Consider the following 17790-nt stretch of genomic DNA (forward strand, 5'->3'; position numbering starts at 1 on the left):
GTAAAATGGGACAGACAATCGGCTTACAGGCCCAGAGTCAAACAACTGGAGCAGGTGGTCTGAAAAAACGCCATATCAAAGGAGTTGAGGCTGAACTGCCCTGGGCGTCGCCAGGATTTTTCCGGTGGGGGGGGCAAATCATCCGTCACCTGCAAATTGACAAACCATTGACGGTCGAAAAGGATAGAATTTGAGTTGTTTTAAAGCAACTTGGTGACCTTCATTTCCCGTCCTCCTTTCACCTTCCTTATTCTTTTTTTTTCCATCAGTTTTAACGATCATCTTCATTTTTAAGGAAAGCGCCCTCCTTGTCCACCTTCCTCCCCATATGCAGCAAGGTATGAGACGGAGAGAACTCCCCCTGCTTTGTGTTGGTCATTGTCTCGCAGGAATTTGGGGAACTCCTTTCAGACATCTTGGGGGATGTGTTAAGTAACAATAGTCTGGAATATGTATAGGGATTGGACATGTTGGGGGGTACCCCTCGGTCTCATTTCTTGCTGGGTATACTCCTCCCCGCAACGCTCATGCAGACTGCGTCTCACGCCACAGCTCACTGACCTGATAAAACCACTTCTTGCAAGGCAGTCAATTTTAAGAACTGACTCTTGTTTTTAAGTGTAAGGGGCAGGTTCAGACAGTTTATTTGAAACCGGAGGAGGGATATTGTCATTAGTCACCATCATAACGATGAAAATGGGGGAAGGGGCAGTTCCATTCTGTGAAAACATTGTGTAGTGCTACATTTTGACCTCGTTTTTAGGTTGAGGGATTTTGAGTAGCCGAAACTATTCGTATAAAAATTTCGCGTGAAGCCGCTATCAATAAACAATACGCGAAGAACAAAACAGGCAGAAGTCATCTGCTAAAAATACTCTGAAATCTGACAAGAAATACAAATATATTGATGCCGCTCATATAATCATTTAGTCATTTCTAAATAAAAATAAAAAGTGCAAAGATGACTGCATTCTCTTTCCTAAAGCGAGTGTTTCTTGGTTCATTGCCGATTTTTGCACACTTTCATACATAAACATTACTACAATAATGCTGGTAGAAAAAGTAGCAAAATTAAATTATACTAAATGTTCGATCAAAATTAACATAATTAAATGCGTAGTGCGTGCGTTGATTTGAATCGGAGATATAACAAATTTACTTGATATAATTGCATAGTCTGAAAATTCGAACACCACAATTTTCAGTGCCCTTACTCTGTCATTCGAAGGTCTGCATTTGTATTTTTTCTTTGACATTTTTACTTTTCACTTAACTGCAAAAACGGAATTATAACATCAATTCATGTGGTTGTATGGTGTCATCCACATTGTAATCTCCATTTATCGTCTGTTACATAATAAAAAAAACTACATAAATATAATGAAGACAGTATCAGTCTTGTTTAGAACTCAATCAAAATAGTGCACTGGATCTTCAGGACGACTTTAAACGTAGTTTTAATAGAGTGCTTCGAACCAATATGAATTCGGCATTTTCAATGTACAAGCAACCGTCATTGGTTCTTTGTACAGTTAAACGGGACGCTTTTGCTATTGAATGCAATTTTTCTCTGGGACACATGTAACCTTTTTTGAAATGATGAGGTCAGGACCATTTTTAGAATTGACAATTAGAGTGAAAACTGTATTTGAGTTATTTAGTACGGAAAATAAGCGCAGTTTGACGAAAGCGTTTACAGCAAAATACGCGTGTTATAAAGAATAAAAAGATGACACCCCAAGTATAGCGTCCTACTCCGACAAGCAAATTTGGGAAAGCAACGTAAAAGACATTTATTTGCCCCATCAAGAGAGCAACATCATCTGTTTCAGCAACCGATTTCTCTCCTCCTCTATCTGCATGAGTTCTTTGGTCTTCCGTTGCTTGGTCACCTCGTGCAGATTCCTCTTGAGACGACCGGCCGCCGACTGCGCTAGCGCGCGGGCTTCTAGCCTCTGGGCCCCCTTGGCGCTGACGCACCGAACCGCCATGAGTTCGCGTCTCCGCCGAGCCACCCTTTCCTGGATCTCGTTCTCGATGTCCTCTCTGATCTCGCTGTCTGTCCTGAGGAACAGTGAGTACTTGCGCTCAGACACCGGCACGGCAGGCGTGGATGCACGGCGTGGGGAGGAGCCCTGCCGGAGGGAAGACGTGCCCATCTCCCTCGCCGTCTCCGGTCCCTCCAGCTTGGGCTCACCCTCCCTTACATGTACGCCCCCTTGGGCTTGGTTGGCTGCGGGTTTGGTCGAAACCTCGGCGGGCTTGGGAGAGTCCTCAGATTTTACCGGTCCAGCACCTGCAGTTGTCGGTATACGATCGCTGAAAAACTGGAAAGAGAACGGTGAGAGCAGCGTGTTGTGAACCTCTATGTTGGCGAGAGTCAGCGGCACACTCTTGCTAAGCCCGTTCTTTTGAGACTCGCTGTTTCCCAGTGTCTTACACTGCAGCATTTCCCGAGCGTGCGCGATGTGTGCCAAGCTCACGGAGCCGCGTCTGTTTTTCATGTACCGTTGGGGAGGTGACTTGTGGTTTGCGGTGTCCTTGTCCTTTCCAGAATCTCCGTCTGGGTTTCTCTCCTGGGGAACGTTTTTTTTGCTGGAGCAGATCAGTCCGAGGGGAGTCTCCCCATCGGCAGGCGGTCTCCGGGGGGACTGCAGCTCGGGTGGGGTGCCATCTCTGACGCGTGCGATCTGGCCGACACACACGGAGCCGCGTCTGCCGCCGTGGAACGGCGGGGGAGGGTGGAGCTGGCCAGGCGGATTTGGGATGGCGACATCTTCGCAGCTGCGACTCTTGAATTCCGGCCTGCCACTCCTTATCTTGTTGTCGTCGTTGGGACCAGGGGCCACGGGGCTTATTTGACTGGAATCCACGGCTGGCGTCCTTGTATTGCGGGCGAGGATATTTGTACCTACGGATCCTCGCCTCTGTAAAAGTCTACCAGTGCTGCTCCCAGTCAGAGATATCTGCAGAGGGTGAAAAATCCAGGAATTGATCTTGCAGTTGCGTTTGGCACCGGCGTGAGATCTTTTCATGCGGGCTTAGAGAGGACGAATTTTACCTTAGACCCAAAGGCGAATCCCTGGCTTAATACCTTTGGAGAGTTTTATAGAATTTTACAGATAAGACAGGTGCAGCGCTACCCCTCTCTGCGTAAGTGTTTATTGGTGTACATGTACAGTGTACACAGGCTGTATTCAATGAAGTTCAGATAAGTAGATGCTTAGCGTTTAGAGAATATCCAACTGATATAAATCTTAATCTCTGTATTTTAATGAACGTGTAATACGATGTTATAATTAAACCAAAAACCTCGCTTTCGTAATAACCATATTTTAAGGTTAGGTGCAACTCAGTAAAACCTAAGGACGGTAAAAAAGGGGGGGGGTGATTTGTTTTGAATGATGACACTTAACTGCAAAATTGTGTAAACTTCGGTTAATTTTTTTTGGTTCCATTTCAGGGACGTGGTCTGTTCAGAAAATACCGCCTTGTTTCATCGTGCCGCCAATGAGATAATTATGTAATCTGGGTTTTAAAAAGCATGGTTTAAACAGATTTCTGTCGTCACGTGAAATGTTTTACTTTAACTATACTGTCAAAAATAACATAGGAGACGTGCGCACCAGTACACAGTTGGTGTTGAGTTCAAATCCCACCGATGCAAGCTTATAGGTTTTCCATAACCTTTCAGAAAGCATGTACATGTAGTATACAATCATTTGTTTGTGAAGCATAAAACAATTTATATTGAAAAAATGAATGCTTTTCTTTCTGACCGATGAATTATTGTTGTCTTTACAAACCCTCGGGCGTAACAAATTTCTGTCTTGTTAACATGACAAGCTTCTGCTCTGAGTGGAGGACCTTTGGGCGGGTTTCGCCAGTGTGGAAGTCGAGTCAATCATAGATTGTTGCAGGTCCATCATAGACACAAGCCACCCTGCTGCTAATCGAATCGCAAGCTTTTCACAGCATGCATTCCTCCGTTACTGCTCGCCCTGTTATTTGCAACTGGCTTTTTGATGAAAAGACTTGCGGTATTACTTGTGACTGAACTTGTGATGGATTCGATGACAACTCTGTTTTGCGCCATAGACGCCCTGCGCTAGCAAAAAACTCAACTGAATTATAGCAAGGTAAAAAAAATGAACCGAAGACAAACCTGCTGTTTCCGAAGGAAGTCTGACAAGGTCGACATTGAGTCGGAGGCCCGACGGTTGCACAGTCTCGTCACCCTCTTCCCGATTCCGACGACTTCGCTCTCTGCGTCCAAAGAGGAGATGACCTCAGACCTCTTGTCGAACAGCATGGACAGCTTCTCCCTGTTGTTCTGGAGCTTGGTGATGGCGGCAGTGACGTGGGGGCGTCGGTTCGGGGAGGATTCCTGGGAGGCCTTCGGGGAACCGTGAGGGGGAGACACGGCCGGGGATAAACGGGGAGGGGCGGGGGTCATGACATTCAAAGGCATAGAGTATCGACGGCCGAATCGGGCTCGAGCGGGTCTGTGGAGGACAGGGGATTTGGGAGGAGTGGGGGTTGCGACTCTGGGCTGGTCGGTGGGTTTCGTTTCACTGTCATCGCTACTGTCACCGCTACTGTCACTCTCACTATCACTGTCAATGTCATCATTGCTGTCGTTTTCATCCTGTCTGCTCAAACTGAATTTGGTGTTAGTGGTATTGGCGCCAGCGGATGTCGTCGTAATAGTAGATGCGGTTGACGGTGAGCTATCCCCAATTCCAACCTTCGATTGTGCCTCGTCGGTTTTCTCATCTTTGTCGTCCTTGGCTTCGTGCTTCTCCTGCCCGTCCTCACCAGCAAGTCTCCTCTCTTCCCTCGTGCGAAAGGCCCGCCACTTCTTGACGGCACGGGTGGTCCGATCGTTCGTGTACAGCTTGGAATTCATGACTTTAGAGGCCACGTCTGCCATGGTGTGTTTCTCTCTCTCCTTCCCCGCCTTGCTCTTGTTAGTCATAGCGACCCTCTTGTTATCCTCTTTACCCTCGGTCGAGGATGTTTCGACCGCGGGAGCCTCCTCGGTAGGGTCTTCGGCTTGGGACTCGGTGGTCTTTTTGAGGATCACCTGCCCGTTACAGGACACCCCGGTCATCTGCTCAATGATGGACTGCGCCTCGGAGCTTGCGAACAAAGATTCTCTCCTCTGCAGGAGATTCGGATCAAACTTGATGATTTTGCTGACGCAGGTGCACTGCGAATCTTTAGTTGCTTCGTCACTCATCCTTTGGCTATTTAGGGCAATGCGTTTGTAGAGCTGATATCTGATCTGATTTGTGCACTTGTCGAGGGGGAAGTGAATTACAGACACAGAGAAAAAACTTTTACAACATAGGTCTTGGCCTATTTGACTAAGGCAACGTTGTGAAGAAAAGACGTCCCACGATAGCTACACTTTTCCCCCGCCTGTCTCCTTAATAATCGTGCGTAGATACGAAGTATAAAACCACGTATACCCAGCACGCCGCTCTATTACAACTGAACTGACCAATAAAATGCAAATTGCTTACCCCGAAACCAGTTAATTCGTCCAACAGCAAGGGGCACCTCTAACAAGAGCCAATTACTGAAGAAAGATTAGGTCAGTAGACCGGTACTAATCGTGAAGGCACAAAAAGGATCAGAACTGCACGGCAGACTTAAACTTGCGTAAGTCTCCACATCCATCATCATTCATGACTGTGTACCCTCCAGTCGCCCCAGGTCGCATTATGCCGAAAAAAAAAGAAACCAAGAAAGGACATCGGCCAAGACTCACAATTCGAACCCTATCGATGAATGTTGAATGCAAACAATAAACTACGTGAAATGGTGGATTTAATTCAGCGGTGATCTTTGAGGGAAGAGTTTTCATTGATCAGGTCTGAGCCATTGGCAGTCACAAACAAGCACTGATGAGCTTTTACAGTGGCTCACGTAAACGCTGCACAGTTGCTGTATCCAGGTACATTTTGTTTCCGGGGGAAAAACTAAAAGTACCAGTTTTGACTCACTCAACAGATCGCCCAGAGCATTTCAGTCATCTTTTTCTCTCATCAGAGAAATTGATCTCTTTTACTCATAGCCCATGGTACAGAATATGAACTTTCTCTGTGCCTTTTTCGTATAAGCCACAACTCGACCAAAACGCCTTTATATAAGGCATTGCACCAGACACTGGCTAAAATAAAGCAAGGTTTTGCTCCGCGATCATTGCTGGTGTACTATTACCATGCCGAGATGACCTTAAAAAAAAGTGAAAAACGCACCTTTACAAAAACTCTGATCAGGCTGAATGTTGTTACTTGGCTATCCACCTGCTCAAGGTAATAATGTTATATTTGAATATGATAGTGTATAAGAAATCGTTCACAATCGGAGTAGCTCGCTTTTAAGCTTCTTGCTACGAAACTTTGAACTTTCCAACAAATCTTAATTCCATTTCCTCAGGATCAAGCTGGTATTCATCTGAAATTAAACTATTCAATCACAATGACGAAATAAACAGACAAAATTTGAAGAGCGGCGAAAAATAGGAATTACTCTTCCTCTTTGAAATACGCGCCTTATTATGCTGATGTAGAACTCAGAGGCCTAGAAAATAATTTCTTCAGGAAGTTTAATAATCAAAATACACCAAACTTTCGCCAAGTGAGACCACAGATTACAAGCTTCAACCAAACGCCAGCCAACGGCTCCAGAAAGCCTAAATTTCCTCTAACTCTAAAATTGTGCATCAATGACACGATTTCAAGGATGTGCGAAATAAGATATGCTTTTAGATGTCAACTACGAAATGCCTGTTCTTTTTCAGTGGAAAACCTTGATGATTCTTCTTCTGAAAAGGCTCCTATTTTTGCGCTAAGTACGGGGCTTAACTGCACAAAGATGGGGCTTATACAAGCTGCATGCTGTTTGTAAGACTTCCTGCCGTGAACCTGTCTCTTGATTCCAGAGATGTCAGCATAGGACAACGCGTTCATATCGATCATGCAAGCCTGTTTTTGCCCTGTACCCATTTTACACTTGTACCTCCTGTCAATACTCCTCAATATCCAAGCCCAAATTTATTCTTTTGGCTTTTGTCACTCGAGGGAGGAAACCAATGGGGAATCTTCGTTATTTTGTCAGCGTGAAGTGACTCCTTGACCATATCACCTGCAGTGAAATGGTTCGCGAATATTCAGGATGTCCGTGCAAAACACGAAGTTGAAGCCTAAGTTGTGTTCGCAGTTTCATTCATTCATTTTTTTTTTTTTTTTGCAGTTTAATGGGCGTGACAAAATATGTTCCTTTCGCGCATGTGTATTCGATATCACAAGGGCAACCCAAAGTTCCAACTTATTGACGCCGAGTGCAAACATTTTTTCCCTCTGAAAAAGTGTTTATTAATGAACGATTAATTGATCGTTTTAGCTCTATGGCATTATGAAATTCGGTTCACTAGTTCTCTTACCTAGGAAATGCTGTCGTAACAACGGCACGCTACCTCAAAATGAAATGGAAAATGTACGATTGTTTTTAATATAGGTACGCACGGGAAAGTACGCCTTTGGCACAAACATTTTCAAGCCTGTGTTTTTTTCTCCCGCCAAGCCGACTATTCTAAAAAAAACTTGAAATAGTCAATAGTCTTGGGATAAGTCTTGTAAAGACTCAAGGGAGGTAAAGAAACGTGAAAGACATCATTAGGACCTCAAATCCATCCTTGCCTTTTCGTTTTCTGCGTAAGGGTAAAAAAATATCAGCAAATATGGTGATGAAGTCAGAACCATAAAGAAGCCAGTTTAATGTTATCACCAAAACCAACGCGCGCTTAAGTTTCGATAACACCCTGTTACGCATTCAGACATCTCCGTAAACACATTTGTGCTGGATGCAGAAGAGAAACCTCCACCGTGTTTCGACCGTTGCTTGGAGGCTTTGCCTATGGGAAAACGAAACAAAACTGAAAACGGAAAACCAAACAAAACAAAACCTAACCGTGCACAAACTAATACCTCTAGTGAGTTTTTTCTATTGTTTTTTGTTTGCTTGTGTGTTTGTTTGTTTGTTTGTTTTTATTTTGCATTCAATCAGAGACCCCAAATACCATACCTACCCCCATGAGAGGACCGTACGGTCCAAGATGGGTCCCCGATTGGGCGTAAAATATATGGGACGTCTTCCTGAAAAGTCATGAACAAAAGAGGAACTATGGGTGTCCCCAACTGCGCGGAAGTACTCGCTCGCATGTTAACGGTTTGTTTCGCCAATTCTATTCGGTCTGATCTTGGGTCGACTCACGCTGATTTCAACAGGGCCTGGTGGACGAGACGAGCATGAAAAGGCACAAATAGCTCGCTTCGTCCCAACAGCTTTGGAGTATTGTGCATCGTTGGGGCAGTGGGCGCCACATTAATCCTTTTTTTCAACAACATAATCATTGTCTGATGTTGTACGTGGTGGCGAGCACGTGCCCCTCCACGTGTTATTTCTCGTCCGCTTTGGCCATTTGGCTTTCGTAACTGCTGATCGTTGCCAATTAAACTTCAATGAAGAAAGTCATTGATTGCTCTAACATTTAGTCAGGAATTTCGGTTTCAATGAAGCAGGTTGTATAAGAAGTTTACGTGGTGGCACCTCTTTGCGGAGATTAGTCCCTGCAAAGATTCGTTTATGATATCGCAAAAACCCTCTTACGTAAGCATACGTCATTAATGTATTCCTTTTGGCTCCTTTATACTTAAGCCTATATGGATGACCAGTGGTGCATCGAGGTCGGGGGGGGGGTGAAATGGAAATTTTTTTAAGATCAAGACTCGGTTTTTAAATCTATATTAAAGAATCTTCTTAACCCCCTTTAAATGCTGATGCTTTCCATTCGTAAGAGGGGGGAGCGTCAACATTTTAGGGGAGAGTTCAACGACTGCGTTTTGAACGTTCTCTTCCTCACTGTAGTTCTTCCCTCTTAACAGGCAGTCACTCTTTTGCCAAGGTCAGTGGGGGGGACTAGAAATCACTGACAAAGCAACCGCAATCAGCGACGTTTAATTGAATTTCTGTCCACGGTGCCATTTCAATTGGAATTCTTTCCCAACCTCCATTTTGTTCCTCACACATGAAACCACCGCATCTCCTCTATCGATCCCAAAATGTTTTATCATTCATTTCAAAATCAGGGTTTATCGACAACATTAGAAGGTTTGGTGGCAAACTTGTTCTCTTGGCAAAAAAGCTATGCTCCAAAGCCCAGTGAGGCTGTGCAGATTTCATGGACTTTCAACATGTTTTTCTGACGTTATTTGCTGGAAATGCTTCTTTCGAGTAGGAACAAAGTAAGTGCATCAGGGAGCCCTCTTGGGCCGTTGCCCACCCCCCAAAAACAATTTAAAAAGTTAAAGGGTAGTTTTGTTTCAATCAAAACCTTCAAAACGCACCTTTGTGTCTCAATTAACCCTATTTTCAACTTTGGTTTCACTATTTCAAGGGGTATTTCAATTTCTCATTGGTTGTTATGCTTATGATATTTCTATATTCATGAAAAAACTGTGATGTCATCTCAGGAAGAAAGCTCAAGAAAAATTCATTGTTGCCGTCATTTTGGTATACAATTTGAACTGTTGTCATGTTGAAATGATCCATAATGCAAGATTGTTTCCACAACGCTGTTACAACTGGTCAGTGCTTGAGGGCAGATCAAGACTCAAACTTTCGAAGGGTCTTTTTTTTGGGGGGGGGACACAATTTGGATATTTCTTTACGCAACCTTTATGAACTGCCTGAGAGTGTATTGCTAAATTTGGCGGGCTTTTTACACGCATTCGGAAGGAAACAAAATCATAACCCAAATCACCTTTCTCTCATTATAATTTAAGAACATAATGTCCCTTGTCGGATGAGTGACAAAAATAAGAATTTTTAATAATAAGAAAGTTGTAAAAAGGCATGAAATCCCCTTCTTACCTGAAACAAGTGAAGCTCATCGCAAAAGTCACCTTCCTTTGTTCTGCTGATCAAGAGCAATGTAAGCTAACCCAACATTCTGACAATTTTGTTGCATTTTTTCCTATCTGAATATCAAATTGTGGATCGAAACAATTCCCTAATATTTGCTGCATTTTCTTTTCGATCGACATCAACAAAGACTGCACTCAAACAGAAATTTTCATAATTCACAAAATGTTGTTTTTAACTCCACGGAAACATCCAAATATTGCTGGACTTTCGAGCCCCACAGAGAACAAGTGGCATGCAAACTGTAAATGCCACTATGGCACATGACGTATTATGAACAGCGTCCCTGTTTAAAGTGGTGTCCACACACGGACGTATATTAAAAAACCTGGACTTACAACGCCTTTGTATGAAATAGAAGCCAACCAGCGGCCATTTTGCAGGGCAAGCTTTGTACTCGGCTCGGTAAAATGGCTGCTAGTGGATTCAATGATCTCTATAAGCTGATCAAGGGCATTGCAAGTCCAGATTTTTTTTATATACGTCCGTGTGTCCACACCACTGCTTCTTTTAGCCTCCATGACCGGACAGTGTTGGAATTTTCGTTGGCCCTCATCATTCCACCCATCACCCTCATACGCAAGTAAAGGATTCACTTCACTAATAACTCCCTCGATTGCTTTATACGTGTTTTTGAAATGACGTAGAGGGATCATTTCCAAAATGGCGACATACATGCGGACTGCACATAAGGTTAGTTAACTTTATTGGAATTATTTGCCAAAAATTCTGCCCTAGGCAAGTTATTCAGATTATCACAGCCAATAATTAGAATTGGAAAGGTTGTGAAACAAGCTTAATGTTACCGTAATATGTGTGTTTAAATAATGAAGAGTCACTTTCTCTTGATTTTTAATTGGAGGTATTTATTAATATCACCTCGGACGCTTTATTTTTCTAGTTTAACAAAGCAGCAAAAAGCATCAGGTAGTCCCTTGTCCTTGCTGAAGAAAACAATGTACGATCCCCAATCTAATACAGCTTCTTGAAATCAAGACTTTTTACAAAGACCTTAAGTGTCCTCGTGAGGACAAGATACCCACGTTAACTTGACACCAAATAACCCCACCTAATACCAAGATCCTCGATTGCTTGAGTTTTTTCCTGGCACAGTGAATCGTTCTTGGAAAGAAGCTACTGCTTGTTTATTAATGATTAAAGACAATGCACGAGATTAGCTATTATCCCTTCATCAGTCCTACTTGTTTCGCCAAGGCTACCAAGTTATAGCTGCTTTAGTATAGAACCAAGTCTAGACTTGTTTCAGTCGCTTTGAAGATACGTCTCAACATTGTCTTCCACTCACCAGCTCATTAGTACCCTTGTGCGCACGGTACACGAAACACGTATCTCCTGTGAGTTAGCGCCTTGAAATGGTCAAAGGAAAGATAATACATTGGACTGATGAAACCTAATTTTCCATGTCTTCTCCCATTCGGTCAAATCGGTCTCCTATAATGATAAAATTATGCATTCGCCTGTTTATAGTGACTCAGTTTTGATTTCATTGTCTGCGCGTTCCACCTCACAATCTTTGGGAACAGCCACTTTTAATACTTCGCGGTGCGCAGTGCTGTCAGTAAGAAACGAGAACATGTCTCTCTACGGCACTTTCTTACGAGTGGCTGGAGCATAGAGACTCCTTTAAATGCCGGATTCTTTGTAATTCAGCTAAGCTTACGGTCATTGGTTGCTTAGGAATGATAAACACTGTTGTACCCGAACTGTATATCGAGATCAATTTGATATTAACCAAAACTGCGATAAACTATGACTGGATCTCCGTCCTGCGTCCGCCCCGAGAGGAATCTTGCCAGTCTAAACTGTAACCGGAAAATGAGCAGTCGTCCGTCGATTTAATCCTCCCATGGAAGCGTGATATTACCAATAATGGGTCATTGGTATTCGACGAGGCATAACCGATCTGTGGATGGGGGTGAGAAACTAGGAATCGATTCTTGCCAGGGAATCAATTTTATTTATCGAAATGAAATGGTCGATAATGTCCTTGGTTAGCAATGTGTCCCTTTAGAAGGACTTGGGCATTGGCCATGAACAGCCGAAAATCCTTTATTGCCATTAAAAACCTCTAAACCTGCCGCGCATTGTTAATGGAATGAGAGCGAATCCAAACTGCATACTTGCAAACTGCATCAGCGAAACAAAGACGAGTGTAAGAGCATTTTGTGCTCTGATAGGCCTAAATCGAAATGCTTATTATGAAACTTTGAAAGGTAGAAACGAGCATCTGAAGGAATCACGTTTCAGCTATTACCCCTTTGCAGATTCCTAGTCAACTATCCTGTGAGGGAGTTTTTTACAACAATCGCTGATGCAAAATAACTAGAGAAATGTTTTGCAGGTCAATAATATTTCGCTTATAGGGTCATGTTTCCCAACAATCAGACTACAGTTGACAATACTATTACTGTGGTGTCCTCCAACAGGCTAGCCTTTTTGGAAATTGCCTCAAAATGGCTTAGCTTGATTTAGTAATGTTAAAAAAATACGGCTCTGAGGGTGCCACGCAGTGACGGAAAACGTGTCTTTGTTCCAGGAAATTCTGTACTACAAAGAGCGCACCCTTTAAAACTGAACACATTGTCTCTGGTCCAGGTGTGGGGAGAAATGGCTCAGGGGGTACGGTGTGGAAGCTCATTCTTTGGGGCAGTGAGAAGACGAGTCCTTCTTCCACTCCACCCTTTTTTCCAAGCCGACGAGGCGGGCACTCAGGGTCCACAACTTGCGGGCCTCCTCCTCGTTCAGCGCTACGGCGGATGGCATCCTTGGTGCACAGTCACTAGTGCAATAATACAAAGAAAAGGAAAAATGACAGTTGATCTGGGTAACAAATGTGAAAGAAGTCCGAATTTATTCTTTACTTAGTGCTCAGTGGTTTCCTCGAGATAAGATAGGAAATAAAGGTGCATTTTGTAATAAAAACTTTAGAATTCGATTCAAGTTCACCCACGTCAGCCATACTCAAATGAATTCATTACTTTAAAAGTTAAACATCAATATTCATTCCATTAGACTGAAACGTATAGTTGAAATAATGCAGAGAGAGTACGATGGTAATTTTTCAATTATCATAGTTATAACAATACTTTGACTTTTCTTGTAGGCGTCAGAAAAAAATGAAGATTTCTGTTTGAAAGTTCCTGAAATGGAGATGTGTACTCAAGTTCAAAGCACACTCATTTCATCGAAATCGAATGATCTTGCAACTGTGCTCGCAGTGGAAAGGGACGAGACAACGTGACAGCCACTTACGCAAAGTACATCCCGGAGATTTCGGTCAGTTCCTCGGCCACGGCGCTGTAGATGGAAGTCTGGGCGCCCTCAATGGCGCTCTTGAAGAAGAAGCCCGGCGCGAGGTTGATGAGCGACATGGCCAGCCCCACCACTCCGTCCGGTTTCTCGGCCTGTATGTGGCGGAAGAGTTGCGTCTGGACAACGCCAGGGTGAAGACAGTTGGCTGTCACTCCCGTACCTGGACAATAGCCAAGGAGACAAAAGAAGGCTATGTGTGTTGGAAGGCTGAGTGGTCTCTTTCCCTTCTTTAAGGCGCTCATGCCCTGGACATTTCTTATTCAGTCAAACCTCATAAATAAGAGGTCTTCCGGACTTTGCAGATTACCTTGTTATAACAGGAACCTGGTGTTATCAGGACTGAAAACTACAAAGAACAAAGTCGTAATACTTGAAAGCAGAATGTTGCAGTGAAAAGCTCTTATAAACGAGGTTTAATTGTATAAACTTCAGATTTCAAGCCAAAACGTTTGTCGATAGATCTGAACTATACGGCACCGATCAACAACGTATCCAGCTTTGATGTCAGAGGAGACCAATTCAAAAGCGAATGCAGCTTCCGGCTCCTTTAACATAAAGTTGGGGGAAAAGATCAAATGGTGTTGTTTTCTCAGGGTTTTGGTGCTAATATTTGATAATCTTTCCTACTCACCTATGAAGTATCATTTGTTAAAAAAAAATCATCGCCGGGGGGGGGGAGTTGCCCCCGTCCCCCTTTGGATACGCCATTGGCACTGATGCCCCCAGCAAATGCAGATAGAATTCGTGAAATTATCGTATAATAACTTGCTTCTTGTTTTATTTGCATAAAGATAGACTTCACGGGAGGTACAACCTTCGAGTCGTTTGCTCAGTTCCCGGGTGAACAGCATGTTGGCCAACTTGCTCTGGCCGTAGGCGTCGAAGCGGTCGTAAGTGTTGGTCATGTTCACGTCGTCCCAGTGGATTTTGCCGCTGCCGTGGGCTATGGAGGACACGTTAACCACGCGGGCGGGGCTGGACGACTTGAGGAGGTCCAACAGGAGGTTGGTCAGGAGAAAATGGCCTAAGTGGTTGACGCCGAAATGCATCTCGAACCCATCTTCCGTTAACTGCCGAGGACACATCATCACACCTGTAACCATTCATTACATGCGGACCAAGGTGAACAAGAATGAAAGTCAGGTATGAAATTATGCTTTAGAATGTGAAGTCTACTTTCTGAAGGCATTAAACCAAGATGGAATATAGGTGTGCTCTGTTTCCTCTCATCTCTTTTCTAGATGACCTTTACTCCTGTTTTGCCCCTTTGCAGGACACATGCATCTAAAGGGTCCTACGAAGGCGACGGGTCCAGTCGCCTTCGTTTAGGACCCTTCTTCATCCTCTTCCTTGGACCTTTCCTTTTGATCCACCCTTTCAGTACCTTTCCAGGACCTATGTAACTCCTACTTCAAGGACCTATCCTCTAAGATTCCGGCCCCTTCGTATGACTCAGTCTACCTCCTTCGCAGGACCTATCTCCTACACTATCCCCTTTGGAACCTGTCAGGACCTGCCCCTTGATTCCCCCTCGCAGAATCCTTCCCCCATAGCCCCTAAGCCTTCGTAAAGCCTATTTTGGCCATGATCTTTTTTGCAGAATACGTCTTCAGGACTGGTAAATCTTTGCCGGATTTTTTCCAGGACCAGTAAACTTGGTTCGCTCTTTCAAAACCAGGGCGATATAGGACAAAGGGATGTACGGCGCCCGGTCACTTTCCAGTAATACCCTTTGTGTGCTTAGAAACCAAGTAAAAATAATTACAGGTATAGCTTGCTGTTTGTCACCGTCAAGGCCAAGAACAAGGCATTGAATCAACCTCGACGATGACTTTTAACGAAGAAGTTGCCAAAATAATCCGAGAACTCCACCGAGCAGCCACCGATATCATCTCTACCAGAGGTCCGGCTTACACAATGGCTGATTAATTTGCTACAAAATACCAGCTCGACCATTAATTTTTATCCGCCCTTAAATATTTTTTGGCTCGAGTTCTGACGGGACGGTATTGCGGCAGTGCGGAATAAATGGAGGATCTGGCTATTTGCACTAAACGTGTTGTTATTCAAAGGGTGTGCTAATGGGGTCACAAAAGCAAGCGATGGAAAAAAAGGAAAAACTATCATCAAAAAAAAAATTACGTACAGCCCTGGGGTCTAAACTCACACAGCCAAAGAACGATGAGGATGTTTCCACTAGAAATGGTATGTCTGCGGTCTTGACTTGTCAAAAGAACAACACCCAAGCCATAGTCGTTTTGCTAAAGTTATGACTGCGGTTTATATTATCACATGTGTTCCTATGGAGCCACTGGCTATAACAGCCAGTGTGTAGCCAGTTGATTCGAATACAGCCTATGTCAAGGGACAGTCAAAATGAGCCCTGACTGCAGAATGGACACTGACCTGCGCTGTTGATCAGGACATGCAGTCTGGGCTCCTCCTCCTTGATCTTGTCTGCGAACGCCCTCACGGAGGCCAGAGAGGCCAGGTCGAGCTGCCGCACCACCAGCTGACCTCTTGAAGTTGTTCCTCGGATGTCTTCTCTAGCTGATGTAGCCTTCGACACGTCGCGACACGCCATAATGACACGTGCTCCTGTTCCAAAAAAATGATAAAGATATAACATTTAAAAAATGAAAATACAAATAAAGTTGTCTCACTAATGTTAACGCTGCATGCTGTTAATTAACAGCACCTCAGAAGTCAGTATTTAGGCCTATACGCCCGCCGTGGAAATGCACTAGAAATAAATAAACGATGAACATTTTTAAAAACAGAAACCAAGACATTTTCCCCTCGGTGTAAATATAACGTTCAAATATCAATGTTTCCTAACGACAGTCCGTTTCAAGCGCCACGCCCATTCCTTCATTTTCCCGTGTAAAAAAAAAACAAAATCACGTTGACTTTCTACTGGAGAGCTGCCCTTATGATCCTTAGACCTAGATGACATATTCTCAGAAACTCCAACGCGCTACCTTGTTTCTCTGGCTTACTGGCTAATTACCTCTTCGAGCGAGATCACGGGCCGTTTCCTTGCCTATGCCGGCATTTGCCCCCGTGATGATGACCGTCTTACCGTCTAGACGGGCTCGACTGTAGCACCAGCCGCCTGCGATGTACCTCCGCAAGCTCCACATGGACAGTATGAAACCTTTGGTGTAATCATATTAATTAAAAACACGTAATGATTAGCGCTTTCGATGCTTATACGCAGTCGAGTTCCCAGAGGTACACAGAACGACACGTTCTGCTACTGTACGGTAACCATGACGGGGTGCAGTGTGGCTTACTGAAACGACCTAACGCTGTACAAAATACCCCGCAAATATGTGGGAAATTACAGTAATGAGTGCCAACAATTTCCTGTAAAATGTACGGTCAGCCTAATAATAATTGCAGGTTTAGGGCAAACTAACGAAATTTTGCGGAAGCCGTAAACTTCCTCTCAGACTTGCCCGTTCGTTTTACGGGAAATCGTTTTTGCTGCCCAAATAGGTAATTTACTGTAGATTTAAGGGATTTTAAAAATATTTTTTGTCATACAGCGTTCAGAGATTTTAAAGGCGAAACGAAGTATTGGAGCAGTCATTTTATAAACTCTGAATTTAAGTAAAACAGTTTTAATGGACTTACCCGATAATACGAGTGCCAATACAGCCAGCAACACTGACATTGTTTGATGCGGAGGTACTACTCCTTGGACCTATTCGCCACAAAATTAAAAAAATGTTGCCTAAAAACACGTACTTTAGTTGCACAACTAGTAGTATGCTGCTCGCTTGTGCAGGCGAGAAGTCCTGGCCCCAGTTTGTTCTCAAACCATCGAGGCTGCGACCAAAGGTTGACCGTGAGATGAAGTACTCAAAATAGATACCGGTTGCTGAATTAGAACCACTTCACCGAATTTTCATCAACCCTTGCCTGACCTACCGTGTACGAACTTTGTCAATTAACCCACGACCGCCAGTATTGTTGACATTGAAATGATCAGACTTCAGAGACTTAGTGTATAAACAAAACCAGCATAGTTGGAGTATCAAGGTATTTTTTAACCACCAGCGCAGTAACTTACCAAGGTTCAAAGTTCTCTGGTGGAAGCAATGAACTCTTATGACAGAGAAGCACCGTTAGGCATATACCTTTACAATGTACTGCAAGTTCTTTGCAAAAGCAAATATTTTCTTATAGCTGTTCACGCTTTACTCTAAAATGTAAATTTGCTGGTTCCCCAAGAGAGTCATATGTGTTCTTTTGCTTCAGTGTTTTTGCCTTCGGGGAACCAATCATTCAAGGGTATTTATTTGATGGGATTGTCCTTCATGTGGACATTGAACTTGGAGCATAATGAAGCAGCGTGTATAGATACAGAACTTGGGGAAGGTCTGGTCTCATGTTTACGGCCTCGGAGCAATGCCTTTAAGATTACGTTCCTGTCTGGGTGTGCAAACAAAAACTGTA

At 43.7% G+C, this 17790-nt stretch overlaps 2 protein-coding genes across 2 annotated transcripts; both read right to left on the bottom strand.

The window, feature by feature from the left end:
- Window positions 1-884: 884 nt before the first annotated feature.
- Window positions 885-5474, bottom strand: LOC110983971 (uncharacterized). Its single transcript, XM_022243722.2, has 2 exons — window positions 4166-5474; window positions 885-2966 (listed from the first exon to the last, which is right to left on the bottom strand). Exons 1-2 carry the CDS (start codon window positions 5240-5242, stop codon window positions 1806-1808), a joined length of 2238 nt encoding a protein of 745 aa, XP_022099414.2. The 5' UTR covers window positions 5243-5474; the 3' UTR covers window positions 885-1805.
- Window positions 5475-11948: 6474 nt separating this feature from the next.
- LOC147800312 (retinol dehydrogenase 12-like) lies at window positions 11949-17267 on the bottom strand. The gene is made up of 6 exons (XM_087141282.1): window positions 16966-17267; window positions 16337-16483; window positions 15733-15924; window positions 14141-14419; window positions 13267-13486; window positions 11949-12793 (listed from the first exon to the last, which is right to left on the bottom strand). Exons 1-6 carry the CDS (start codon window positions 17003-17005, stop codon window positions 12649-12651), a joined length of 1023 nt encoding a protein of 340 aa, XP_086997408.1. The 5' UTR covers window positions 17006-17267; the 3' UTR covers window positions 11949-12648.
- Window positions 17268-17790: the final 523 nt, after the last annotated feature.

The sequence above is a fragment of the Acanthaster planci genome, linkage group LG01 (genome assembly GCF_054643075.1).
Source record: "Acanthaster planci isolate LZ-2023a linkage group LG01, COTS_SCS, whole genome shotgun sequence".
Taxonomy (NCBI): domain Eukaryota; kingdom Metazoa; phylum Echinodermata; class Asteroidea; order Valvatida; family Acanthasteridae; genus Acanthaster; species Acanthaster planci.

Coding starts and splice junctions, on each gene's coding strand:
- LOC110983971 (XM_022243722.2), bottom strand. CDS start 5,242: ATGAGTGACGAAGCAACTAAAGATTCGCAGTGCACCTGCGTCAGCAAA. Junction 2,967..4,165: donor ACTTCCTTCGGAAACAGCAG/GTTTGTCTTCGG, acceptor CACCCTCTGCAG/ATATCTCTGACTGGGAGCAG.
- LOC147800312 (XM_087141282.1), bottom strand. CDS start 17,005: ATGTCAGTGTTGCTGGCTGTATTGGCACTCGTATTATCGG. Junction 16,484..16,965: donor ATTGGCACTCGTATTATCGG/GTAAGTCCATTA, acceptor ATTACACCAAAG/GTTTCATACTGTCCATGTGG. Junction 13,487..14,140: donor ACTGAGCAAACGACTCGAAG/GTTGTACCTCCC, acceptor GCTATTGTCCAG/GTACGGGAGTGACAGCCAAC.